The 12,211-nt window shown below is 43.3% G+C and overlaps 1 protein-coding gene across 1 annotated transcript in view; it reads right to left on the bottom strand.

Moving 5' to 3' along the window:
* CFAP99 (cilia and flagella associated protein 99) overlaps positions 1-12,211 on the bottom strand; it is a 145,887-nt gene that overhangs the window by 53,900 nt on the left and 79,776 nt on the right. Inside the window, exons 9-10 of the mRNA XM_073610912.1 lie at positions 6,669-6,752; positions 5,023-5,111 (exon numbers count right to left, since the gene is read on the bottom strand). Of these exons, the coding sequence (XP_073467013.1) occupies positions 5,023-5,111; positions 6,669-6,752 (173 nt within the window). The remainder of the gene's footprint in view (positions 1-5,022; positions 5,112-6,668; positions 6,753-12,211) is intronic.

The raw sequence follows: 12,211 nt of genomic DNA, 5'->3' as shown, positions 1-12,211 counted from the left end.
TTTTTTCAGCAGGAACTAGGGGGAACTCAGTTCAACCACCTCTGGCTCAGGTCTTCTGCTCCCTACTCACCATTATCTCTTGGTAACACTGAAGTCCAGCTTCTGCGTTTACAAGTGATAGCTTATCTCCCAGTAGCTCCCACAGGTCAGATCCAATGCGCAGATCCCACTGAGTGCCGGACAGGGACAAGGGAGATACAGAACAGGTGCCCAGGGTTCAGTGCAGTCATGGGCAGGAGAGAGTGCGTGGTAGGCTGCACCCTCTGTGGTCTCCATTTTTCCCTGGTGACCAGTTGTTGATGCTCCTACTGCATGATCTCCCTTGCAAGTGACTATAGTATGCTGGGAGGTACTACAGCCGGATAGGTGCTTCAGCTTAATATTGCAACAAAGGTAAGAAATATGACAGATGGTGGAGCTTTTAAGGAGGGGGGATAAGATGAGGGCAGTGAAGGGAGGGGTTGTATGCAAAGGGAAGAGCTACTATTTGATGCCATTTGGCAGGTATGCGTGTGTGGCGGGCATGGTTGAGTTCCTGCACCTATTCTCTGAGAAAAAAAGCCCTGCATGGAATCACAGGCAATCGACAAACTTTGTACCTTTTAAATAGTGACAGAGAGGTTCCTCATTAGCTTTTGCCTCCTATTTACACGATGTCCCCCAAAATATTCCCACTTACAGTATTTTCACTAAATGTTTGCATTGGACTGAACTGTACTTTTCATGAACTTTTTTGTTTCATTTTTCTTTTTAGAATTTCATTCCTTGATGTCAGAGCTGCTAAAATCAACCTAAGGCGGACTCCTCGCTGCAAGGTCATCATACCTTGAGTCATGTTTGCCTATAATTACAGGCTCCCAGTACATTACGGCTCAGTTACTGCTAGTGCTGCCATGTAGGTCACAGCAGAAAGCTCACGCTATACAGAACTGACAGACTACCAGAAACCATCTCCCTTCTATGCCAGTTTTTAAAGCCATATGCAATTTTAATCACCTTAAATATATGCTTTTGTCTGCAGAAGGTGGTGCCAGATGGTGGCACAAATCAAGTCAGACATATCTGCCGGCATTTTTCAGCTTGTAAAAAATTAATATGCAGAAAATGATGGGTTAGCAGCCCACTGATTAATTGCAAGTTCTGTGAGTCTTATGATGATATAAAAGCAGATTAATGCTTAGCTTTGTGTATAGCTCAGACTATTCCCAGACTATGTATTCCCAGACTATACCCCTCAACTTTCTGAAACGACAAAGAGGGACACCTTTTAGTAAACAGATTGTAGGAAAAGGACATATCCCTGCCACGGTCCTAGTTACACGGACCACAAAGTGTTTTTTTTTTACCTCTAGTTTTCTTATATTTAGTTTTTTTGTTTTTTCAAACTGACAAATGTACTAATATAGAGGCTAGCTAAAACATTTAGTAACATACATTTGTATAGAGAAGTACACATCCGACCTACCCTGTTTCCCCGAAAATAAGCCCTAGTTAAAGTCGCCCTAAAAACAAGTAAACGTTTTGTAAAAAGATTATAAAATCTGCAGTGTGTCTCCTTTTGTAACTTTATTGTGGAAAATACCTTATTTACAGCCCCGCTGGGCGCTCACGTGACCCGCCGGAGATCTTCTCCACTCCTCCCAGCTGACATCAGCGGCCTCTCCCTCTGCAGTATTTGGGGCGGGGAAGAAGAGCTCTGGCGGGTCACGTGAGCGACCAGCGGCGCTGTAAATAAGATACTTTGAACAATAAAAAGTTATAAAAGGAGACACGCTGCACATATATATAATCTTTTTACAAAACAGATTACATCATTTTACAATGACTTTAACCAAGGTTTATTTTTGGGATTCCAGAATGTCATAATGCTGACTCCTGAGCTAACAGGAGGAGAGGGGGGGAGAAGACGGGACACAGGAACTTTTTTTAAAACATTTTATTGTTTTATTCCAGGTTTTTTTTTTTTAGAACAGCGAGGGGTAAATGACATGGCACAAGCACTGTGCTGTCTATCATGCTTTAAAGGATCAGGATATATATATATATATATATATATATATATATATATATATATATATATATATATATATATATATATATATATATATATATATATATATATATATATAATTTTTTTTTTTTCTTAGGGTTACAACCACTTTAAGATCATCATGATGACATGATTGTATTTGAATAAATGTAGATTATTGTACATACCGTGTGTTTTTTGTAGCCAAAATTAATATAAGACCCGATCTTATTTTTGGGGAAACACAGTAAAAGAAGGACAACTGAGGATGCACAAGGAACAGAATGATTTGATCTCAAAAGAGGGACAGTTCGTTCCAATGAGGGATAGTTAAGAGTTATGTCAAACACCTGAACTAAGGCCAGCCTTACACAGAGCGAATTTCCTTCCTGCAACCACGTGTTGCAGGAAAGAAATTTGTTTAATTCCCCTATCAGCACAGACATCGTTGATGCAGGAATCCCTGCTGAGCCATTGTCTTCTCACGGTGGAGAAAACCGTCCCTGCCAGGAGAAGACCATGATTATTGCTAGCAACTATAGCAGCCACTAACGATGATCGCAGGTAAAAACCCAGCAAGCTGGTTGTACCCAAATTGATTGATCGATCAACTTGGTACATTCAGCTTACCCATACACTGTTCGATTTACAACTAGTTGTACTGTATAGGTATTCCAGGGAGTAATTTGTCAGGTTCAATAAATATATCTAAATAGATATAACAATCTTCTGTTTGGCTCCTTCTACTTTGGATGAAAATTTTGCTTAAGACTGGTACACACAAGCTGCTGGTGTGCAGTGTGATCCAGCTGAGCTCAGCACAGTGAAGATGCGATTGACAGATCACACTTTTTTTGTTTTTTTTTGTTTTAAACAAACTTTATTAAGATGTCACAAAGACATCTCATTAGGTTCAACTACCAGCTGTGCGGTGCGAGGCAGGGGATTGCCTCTCACTGTGCTGCACTGACAAATCATGATCTATTAGCGCACTGTGCCCACACAGCACCGCGCCCCAGTGGTGGGAACCGGATGCATGGGAGACGAGGCATATTGCCTTGTCTATGCAGTGGAACTTCGCAGGAATAGTTTCCTAATGCATCCCTACCACATCTGGTGTGAACCAGCCCTTAGATTTTAGTAAACAAACAGAACTCTAGCTACATATGCCACTGTTGGCTGGACAATAAAATGCTTGAAGAATCCACTGGGAGACTAAAACTTCTGAGATTGTCAATCTCCTGACCCCCTGCAATGCTCAGTAATCCCTACCTCTGCTTGAACTAAAGCCGGGTACACACGGGCCAAATGTCAGGAGACATTTGCCAGTTAAAAAAAAGAAAACAGCGACATTCAGCCCGTGTGTATGTCGGTCTGTCGGACGAGCATGCTGGAAAACCAGCAGCCGACCGGCTCCTGATCAGCACTCTCAGCCAATGGCGGAGAGCGCCGATCAGAGTGTTCTGGCGGTAGGGGGCCGCCCCCCTGTCAGAACACAACAGCTCAGCAGGGAGATCGCTGTACTTACTCCGCATAGTGAATACAGCGGCTCTGACCGGAGCTGACAGGTTTTTTTTCTTTCAACCTGCTGGGTTGAATGGAAAAAAACTCAGTGTCTACCAGGCTTAAGGAGGGGGGTTATCAATTTATTATAAAAAAAAAAAAGAAAACACACCTGCTGAACCAGATGAATTTTGCTACATGTATGCCATGCTTAAATCAATTTGGAGAATAAATACAAAATAATTACAATAAAAAATGAATTCTTGCAAAAGCAGGGCCTAAGACAGAAAAACAAATCACATAACTGTCATCTTCATCCTTCCTTCACTACTTGGTAAGTCCCTACATCAGAAAAAGAATGCTTATACCAACTGTCCTGACAATTCATTGGCTGCATTTTGGTTGCAGGTAAGTGACTTTCCTAGTAGTAAAAGGAGGATAAGAATGACAGCTCCAGAGCCTAACCTTCAAAAACAAACAGCAACAGTGTATTCTCATATTTCTATCATGATAGGTTCCCTTTTTTTTATTCTTTAATAAGCAGAATCAGTATGACAAATCCAAGACTCAAATAATCATAGAACATTAGAGGGTACAATAAGTGAGGCTCCACAAAGTGATGAGTATAATCACAAATGTGTTGAGGGCACTTGGCCCAGAGGAATACAAAGTTTAAACTGGTAGTCTATGAAAAGTATCCAGATAACCAACCAGATCATACAGTAAGTAAAAGTAAATGAGTTTGCCTTTAAAGTACACCTGTTGCCATTTTTTTTTTATTTGAACTTAATGTTGAAAATTTAGCATCTCTTTTAGGTTCCTATTGCTATGTGTTTCCGGTTTGGAAAATTTCTCTTTGCTACCTGCACGACAGACACAATGGGGTTGATTTACTAAAACTGGATAGTGCAAAATCTGGTGCAGCTCTGCATATTAACCAATCCGCTTCCAGGATATTTTTTGTCAAAGCTTAATAGAAGAAGCTGAAGTTAGAAGCGGATTGACTATCATGCACAGCTGCACCAGGTTTTGCACTCTCCAGTTGTAGTAATTCAACCCCAATAGGTGGGAGAAACACCCTGCCTAAAGACTGCAACAGGTTAGTATTTCAACACAAAAAAGCAAAAAATGAAAGCGGAACTAAAGCCTCCAAAAACAAAACAGCAAGCAGGCAGGCTCTTTATTGCAGAAGAGTCATGCAATGTCTCCTCTGCAATAAAATCAAACGACCTGCCTGCTTGCTGTCTTCTTTTGAATGTTTGCTGAGCTGCAAATGTATACTGGGATAAATGAACTTCTGTGCATGAGTAATGCCAATAAAGACATCTACAGCCTGGCACCTGGAAGAAGCTGGGTAGAAGATGGTGGCACTGTCGAAAGACCTTGAATTGTAGAAGGAGAGAAGTATTGCGGATAATTACAATAAAAGCCTGACAGTAGCTGTAACCCTTCCCAGCTCTATGGGTAATAGGAGGTATTTAAACAGGTACCTGCGTAGTTCTTTTTCCACCTGCCGCTGGTATAGAGCGCCCTCTCTTAATATCGCTGTTGCATTAAGTTTTACTGGTACATTGTCCACCTGGGAGCAGAAATAAGCATGTTAGTGTACCATCGGTTGAACCTAGGCAATGCCGTATCATTTTGCTCAAAATGGATATATGTACAAAGCTAGTCAAAAGTAACAACTAAAGTGCTGCCACTGATGTAAATCAATCAGACGCCCCAGTAGATAATCTAGACTAGTTGTCCCCAGTCTTTGTCCTCTTAGTCTTCTGGGTTGAATGGCCCCCAGTGTTATTCAGTCTGGAAAAATTAAGACATAGAAGTTGATTTACTAAAGGCAAATAGACTGTGTACTCTGCAAGTGCAGTTGCTTTAGAGCTTTGTAATTGGAGGTAAATCTTCACTTTGCAAAGAATACCCAATCACGTGCAAGGAAAATGAAAAAACTGCATTTTTGCTCGCACATAATTGGATGATGAAAGTCAGCAGAGCTTTTGTTCATTTACTAAGCTCTGGTGCAACTGCTCTTTGCAAAGTGCACAGTCTATTTGCCTTTAGTAAATCAACCCCATAGTGTTAGGGCCGGGCATAACAAACCCATCTGAGGGAGTGTGACTATAGCAGCACCCTGTACTAACAGTGTAAGGACGCAGCACACACCTGCGCTCTGTCACTGTAATCAGTGTATCAGGGAGGGGAAGAAGGGCAGGCAGCAGAGCAGCATGGAGCTTTCTTGGCTGCAACAGGCAAAATCTCTAATTCTGTTCTAATTTTGCTTTCCTCTGGTTTGAATGAATCAGCCAAATGGCTCCATCCAGTTACCGAATCAAATCATACATCTTGCTAGATCCCTCCCTATTAGATTGCACATTCTCACAATTACGGCCCTCCTAAAGCAGTCTATAGATTACTTGATTTTATTTTCTTTAGGGGGAAGGAAAGAAAATCGCTAGATTCCCCCATCAACACAGTCAGCAGGGGCGGGTTAGAGGGGAGCCATCCTGGCTGGCAGAACACAATGATTAATGCTAGCGGCTATAGCCGCAGGCAGTAATTGAATGTAAATAATCAGACAAGCTGGTTGTACCCAAGTCAGTCGATGGATGTACAATCAGCCTGCCCATGGATGGCTCAAATCTCGGCCGGTTCCCGAACCAGGCACATTTTGATCCATGTGGCTTAACGCTCTTGTATTGAATTGTATTTTAATTCTACTGTCTCCCCCTATATTGCAAAGTGCTATGCAAACTGTTGGAGCTATATACATCCTGTATAATAATAACAAAGGAGTAAAGGGGCAGTTGGGTGCTATCTATGATATATGTGCTCTTTAATCTATGCTTATTGAAAAAACAATTAGCTGCAGTATCTGTTTTCATTTTCAAACTCCCTTTAATGTCTCATCAGAGATTGTTCTTTTTAATTTAGATCAAGATTCAATTAGATTAAACAAAAATAATCTCGTGATTTTTCTAGTATTGGCTGTAAAACTAAGCATAGCTAAATACTGGAATCAGAGCAAAGTACCTGCCGTAAGGGAATGGTTGCTGCTTATTTTGGCCCTGGCTGAAAGTTTTCCTTTAGATTGGCCAACAAGGATATTGTATTAATTAATTATGTGATAAGCTTTTACCTTCTTTATCGACACTTGCTGAGCTTTCGTTTTATTAAAAGCCAGTTTACTATCTTCTTCTTTCATTATTTCTGACAAAACACGCTATAAAAAGAAAAAAAGAAGGCACTTTACAAACCATTTCATTTAAGTAGCAGCAATAACAAACAGAGAATTATGGGATTGCAACTGTATTTCCTATGCTTGTGGCTTGGATCCAATATCTGCAAAATATAGGCCTGTGCCACAGATGGTATGATATCAATACACAGCACTGTCAGATTATTGTGTAGATGGCATCCACTGCATTGGGCTGGTTGGTAAATACACCTTTTCGGACAACTAGAATGGTAACAACTCATGACTAGGGATGAGTTAAGGTTCCCACAGGAAACTCAAATAATGGTGGACTGCCGTTCCTATCAGCTGCAACCGTGGAATTCCGTGCCCCGCATATGCATGTAATAAATAGGCAGTGATGCTGTTGACATCATTGACTTAAAGTGTAAGTAAACTCATTGATTTAACAGTTTCAAAAAACTGTTACATTTCCGGTATGCCTCAGCATTTTGTAGCTTGAAGCTCCAAAACGCTGGAGCAGAAAAAAAACAATTATTCTCTATGGAGACGGTTCACATCTCCACTCAATGTCGCCTGAAGCCAAACCATTTTTTAAGCGTTTTTGGCACGTTTTTATTCCCACAAAAATGAATGGAAGATGTACTGTCTCAGTCCGAGGGTATGCTCATTTCTCTTTTCTGAGGTTCACCCCCCCCCCCCCCTTTTTTTTTTTGCCTCTCCTGGGTTTGCATATTTCCCTGATCACATTTGCCACCATGTGTCTGGCGGTCAAGCATTCTCTAGCTGTCACATCCCACGTCTAGGATGTGTTTCACTCTACAAGTGATTGCTATGCATAAATCTTTTCTTCTCCTCGCTCTTCTGTCTGCTCTTTTCTGTCTCCCCACCCCTCCCCCCTCCGCCTCCTCCCCAAGTCCTGCAGGTCGGCTCTCACCTCATTGGGCTGCCCTTCTCTACTCCCCACGCCCTGGACACTAACTCTTCTCATTAGAGCCTCTTTCCCTTTTCTGATCATGGCTAGCACTCCCCTGAAGATATATTTGCAGAATGTACACGGTTCAACTGTCAAGAGGTCAAAGGTCTTCCATCATCTCACGACTAGCCGTGTTGATGTAGTCTGTTTACAGGAGACTAGGTTCTCCTCCTCTACCTCTCCTCGATATCTCTCACCTCATTATCCTACCTTTTTATTTGGCTTCAGTCCCTGAAAAACACTGTGGGGTATTGATCACCTTTCACCGCAATCTAGTTTTTTCATGTTCGAAGGAGATTGCTGACCCTACTGGTAGATATCTTATTCTGGTAGGCTCTCTCAATGGTCATGAAATCCCCTTAGTAAGCTATTACGCGCCCAACCCATTTCAAGATAAATTCTTCTCCCACCTTCTTCAGGTTTCTTTAGAATTGACCACTTTTTGTGCCGATTCGTGCTATTTTGCTCATACACAAAATTACCATCTTGGCCTCCCCATGGTCAGATCATGACCCAGTGGTGCTCTCCCTCGTCCTCACCTATGTCGCTCTTCCTACCGATGGCGAATCAATGAGTCTCTCCTTCCCTCATGAGATACATGCCTATCGATTCAATCTCACATTGAGACCTATTTCTCGGAAAATAAAGGGTTCGTGGCCTCTGTGGTCTCATTATGGGAGGTGCATAAGGTTACCCTCCGAGGCCACATTATACAGCTGGCCTCGGCCCGGATCGAGCTAGAGAGTGGAGAATCCAGGATCTCTTGGCCCAATTGGCCGCGGCTGAAGCATTCAGGAAATCTGCGCCCTCGGCCTCCACTAAAAGGTCCAGAGACTCTATAGCTGCGGAAATGGACCTCCTAGCTACTGAGAAAGATGAAAAGGCATTACGGTGGTCCAAACATAAATTTTATTTCTACGCCAACAGATCGGACTCAATGTTGGCGAGGAAATTTAACTCAGTGGGCCGCTGCTTCTTTTGCTACCTTCTTGTCTTCTCTGTAAAGTCGTCCATCTTCTTTCCCTACTGACCAGTTTTTCCAGGACCCCCGTCTTCCACTCCTCACTGACTCAGCTGGGGAGACACTCAATGCCACGATTTCTGAGGCTGAGGTCATGCAGGCCATCAAGTCTATACGTCTCGCTAAAGGCCCTGGACCAGACAGTTTCTCTGGTCTCTACTACCGCAAGTTTTCCTCTCTGCTCATCCCCAACTTGACGGCTTATTTAACAGTATGTGTCAGGGTTCGCTGTCTGCCCCAGATGCGTTGCAGGCCCATATAGCCATGATCCCTAAAACTACTGAGGATGTCCTAGACCCCCAAGCTTTCCGGCCGATCTCCTTGTTGAACTTTTGGGAAAGGGCATAAGTATTCACATTAATAAATATCTACAGGCATAGGGACCAGGTAAGTATAAGTGGTAATTGGGGAAAAATTGGCGCTGCCCTACTAGCAGTACTTAATTTCTTAATATCATTAATATCATTAATAATTAGAATTTCTCACTATTAGTGCTAGCCCCTAGGGGGCGCTACACTGTCACAAAACTTTAGATTCTTGGGGTTACTAATGCCCACACAAACTTTTACACATTTATTAAACATTTTTTTCACATATATCTATATAATTTTACTTATACACGGCACCTATTCATATTTTTAATATATAAGGATTGTCTACATAGCTTCATTTATGTTCGATGTTTTCCCCTTCTTTCTTTATTACTATTATTATTTTTTTTATCTCCATACACATGGCAGCTTAGGTATAGATTTTAATTCATTTTCACATAAAGTTTGTAGGAGATAATATCTTATTTTGCTAATCCCTGTTTCACAAAGGATTACACATTCCCAATTAATTAAGTACTGCTAGTAGGGCAGTGCCAATTTTTCCCCAATTACCTCTTATACTTACCAATTAGCCCCCTTTTAGGGAACTAATCAGGGAAAGGCAGCAGCCCTTACACGGTCCTAAGCGCGGATTCTTTGACCTATTTATAGGGACCAGGTAGGCTTTGTTCCCGGCTGTCAAGCGGGGGGCAATGTCCTCAAGGTGACCCATTTGATATAGCTGCTTCAACATCGCAAGATCCCAGGCTTTCTTCTTTCGGTTGATGTCTACAAAGTGTTTGACTCGCTTTCCTGGGAGTACCTACAGTATGTTTTGGGACATTGGGTTTTGGGGATTCAATCCTTCAGTGGATTTTGGCCCTTTACACCTCCCCCTCGGCCTATGTCACCTATGCTGGCCACCTTTCTGCCTCCTTCCCGATTTCCCGATGGAAAAGGCAGGGTTGCCTCCTATCGCCGACTCTGTTCATCCTGGCTCTAGAGCCCATGGCCATTGACCTTAGAAATTATCCCAATGTCTCTGGGATCCCATATGCTGGTACTCACCATAAAGTCAGTCTCTTTGCCGATGATGCCCTCTTGACCCTGACTAATCCATGCTACCTAACCTCCAAGCCCTCCTTTTCCATTTTTCAGCTTTCTTCAGGCTCCAGGTCAAACCGCGCAAGACCACCGCTTTGAATATTTCCTTACCCCCATCACTGGTGACCCAGCTAAAAGCCTTTTTCCATATCGTTGGAACTCTTCCTCCCTGGATTACCTTGGTTTCAAGCTGACCCCTCACTACTCGTCTCTCTTCACCACTAATTACACTCTCTTGCTACAATCCCTTACATCCTTGATGCAATCTTGCTGGTTCCCCTCATTATCCTGGGTGGGCCGTATTCACACGATCAAGATGACCATCCTTCCCAAAGTTCTCTATTTAATTTTCATAACCTCCCAGTCCAGGTTCCTTTCTTTTTTTTTTACACCTACTGCAGGACAGGATCTTATCCTTTATCTGGGCTTACAGGCATCCCAGAGTGTTGCATTCCACCCTTTACAGACACAGACTGTGAGGAGGCCTTGGCGTCCCTAACTTATCTAAATATTACCAGGCTGCTCAGATCTTCCAACTGACCCTACTCCATGCGACCTTGGACATCCCGTTGTGGGTGCTCCTTCAATTCCCAATTGTACCCCAATTCCTCCTACAGCCTTACTGTGGCTTCCTCACAAGCTTTGTCCCTCCTCTCTTAGCCCCCTTATGCGCCACAGTTTAAAACTTTGGCACTCCATTCGCTACTCAGGCAATCTGATGTCCCCTTTTCATCCGCTTCTCAATAACCCCCTGTTCCCACCCAGCCTTGACCAACCGAGCTCCTTTTCCTGGTGGTCCACCCATGGATTTACGGAGGTCCGTCATTTTCTTTCGTCCCATACTCTTGCCTCCTGGCCTACTTTTCAGGATACCCATGAGATTCCCTCTGCGGATTTTTTCCGTTACGCTCAACTACACCATTGGATCTCTTCGCTGAGACGTAACTCTTCTTACCCTTTCCAAAAACACTTTTTGAACATCTTTTCCTCCATTCCCCCGGTGCTATCTCAATGATTTACTCTTCCCTAAATGCTATAGACTCTCCTGCGGCTGCATTCTATAAGTTACGGTGGGAACAGGTCCTGGGGATCTCTATTGATCCTGAGGATTGGAACAAGGCCTGGTCCTTGTGGCTAATAGCTCCTTGAACACAGCTACTCAGGAAGCGCCATACAAAGTTATTTTACGATAGTACTGGGTTCCGGCCCGAAAAGCCACTCAAACCCATCCTATTGCGACCGATGCTTCAGGGGGTGTGGCCAATGAGGGGATGTGGTACAAATCTGGTGGTCCTGACCCAGCCTCACGGGGTACTGGTCCAGGGTGTTTGGTCTCCTACATTCCTTATTCCACATACCCATACACAGGGAAGCCAAAACCGCCTTGTTGCACTGCCCAATTCAGGGCTTGTTTTCCTACCAACAAAATCTGGCTTCATATTTGTTTATATCTCCCAAGCAGGTAATAGCCAGAGCTTGGAAGAGGCCGTCCGTTCCGTTTGCTATGGTGTAGAGCACTATAACCAATCTCATGATTAATGAGAAAATGTCAAGTATTCTTATGGACTCCCACTCCAAATTTCTCAAAATATGGTCACCTTGGTGGTCTTATGCTCTCCCCTCCTTGAATCCGAGCAGCCTGGGCCTCTCTTTAGAACTAATTTGCTATCTCCCCCTCCTGCAGGACTTCTCCCTCTACTTTCCCTCCCCCCCGCACCCTCTTTTCCCTTTCTCGATCCTTTCTTCGCTGTCTTTTTCCTTCTCTTCTTTGCTGTTGAGGCCGTGCTCCTGGCCGCCCCGATCTCTACTGCTTTAGGGTGACCCTGAGTCCTCGGACTTAGGGCCTATCTTTGGTTGAAAGGGGGCCTCTGATGCTGGATCTTAAAGTCCCTTCTTTTATGTAACTCTCTACTGATGGCTCACCCTGACCGATGCCAGGGGTGTCCAATAGTCCAGTACATCTGCAACCTGGGCCCCTGTTAGATGGCCCTTAGTGACCTTCATGGACCTTTTAGTTTATCCCACTAGGTTGCCCTGTGGACAGTTATTTATAAAAATTCTTTGCTCTGACTTC

Source organism: Aquarana catesbeiana, linkage group LG01 (assembly GCF_042186555.1).
Source record: "Aquarana catesbeiana isolate 2022-GZ linkage group LG01, ASM4218655v1, whole genome shotgun sequence".
Taxonomy (NCBI): domain Eukaryota; kingdom Metazoa; phylum Chordata; class Amphibia; order Anura; family Ranidae; genus Aquarana; species Aquarana catesbeiana.
Note: the sequence above shows the minus strand (reverse complement) of the source record. Positions and strands in the feature narration are given on the sequence as shown.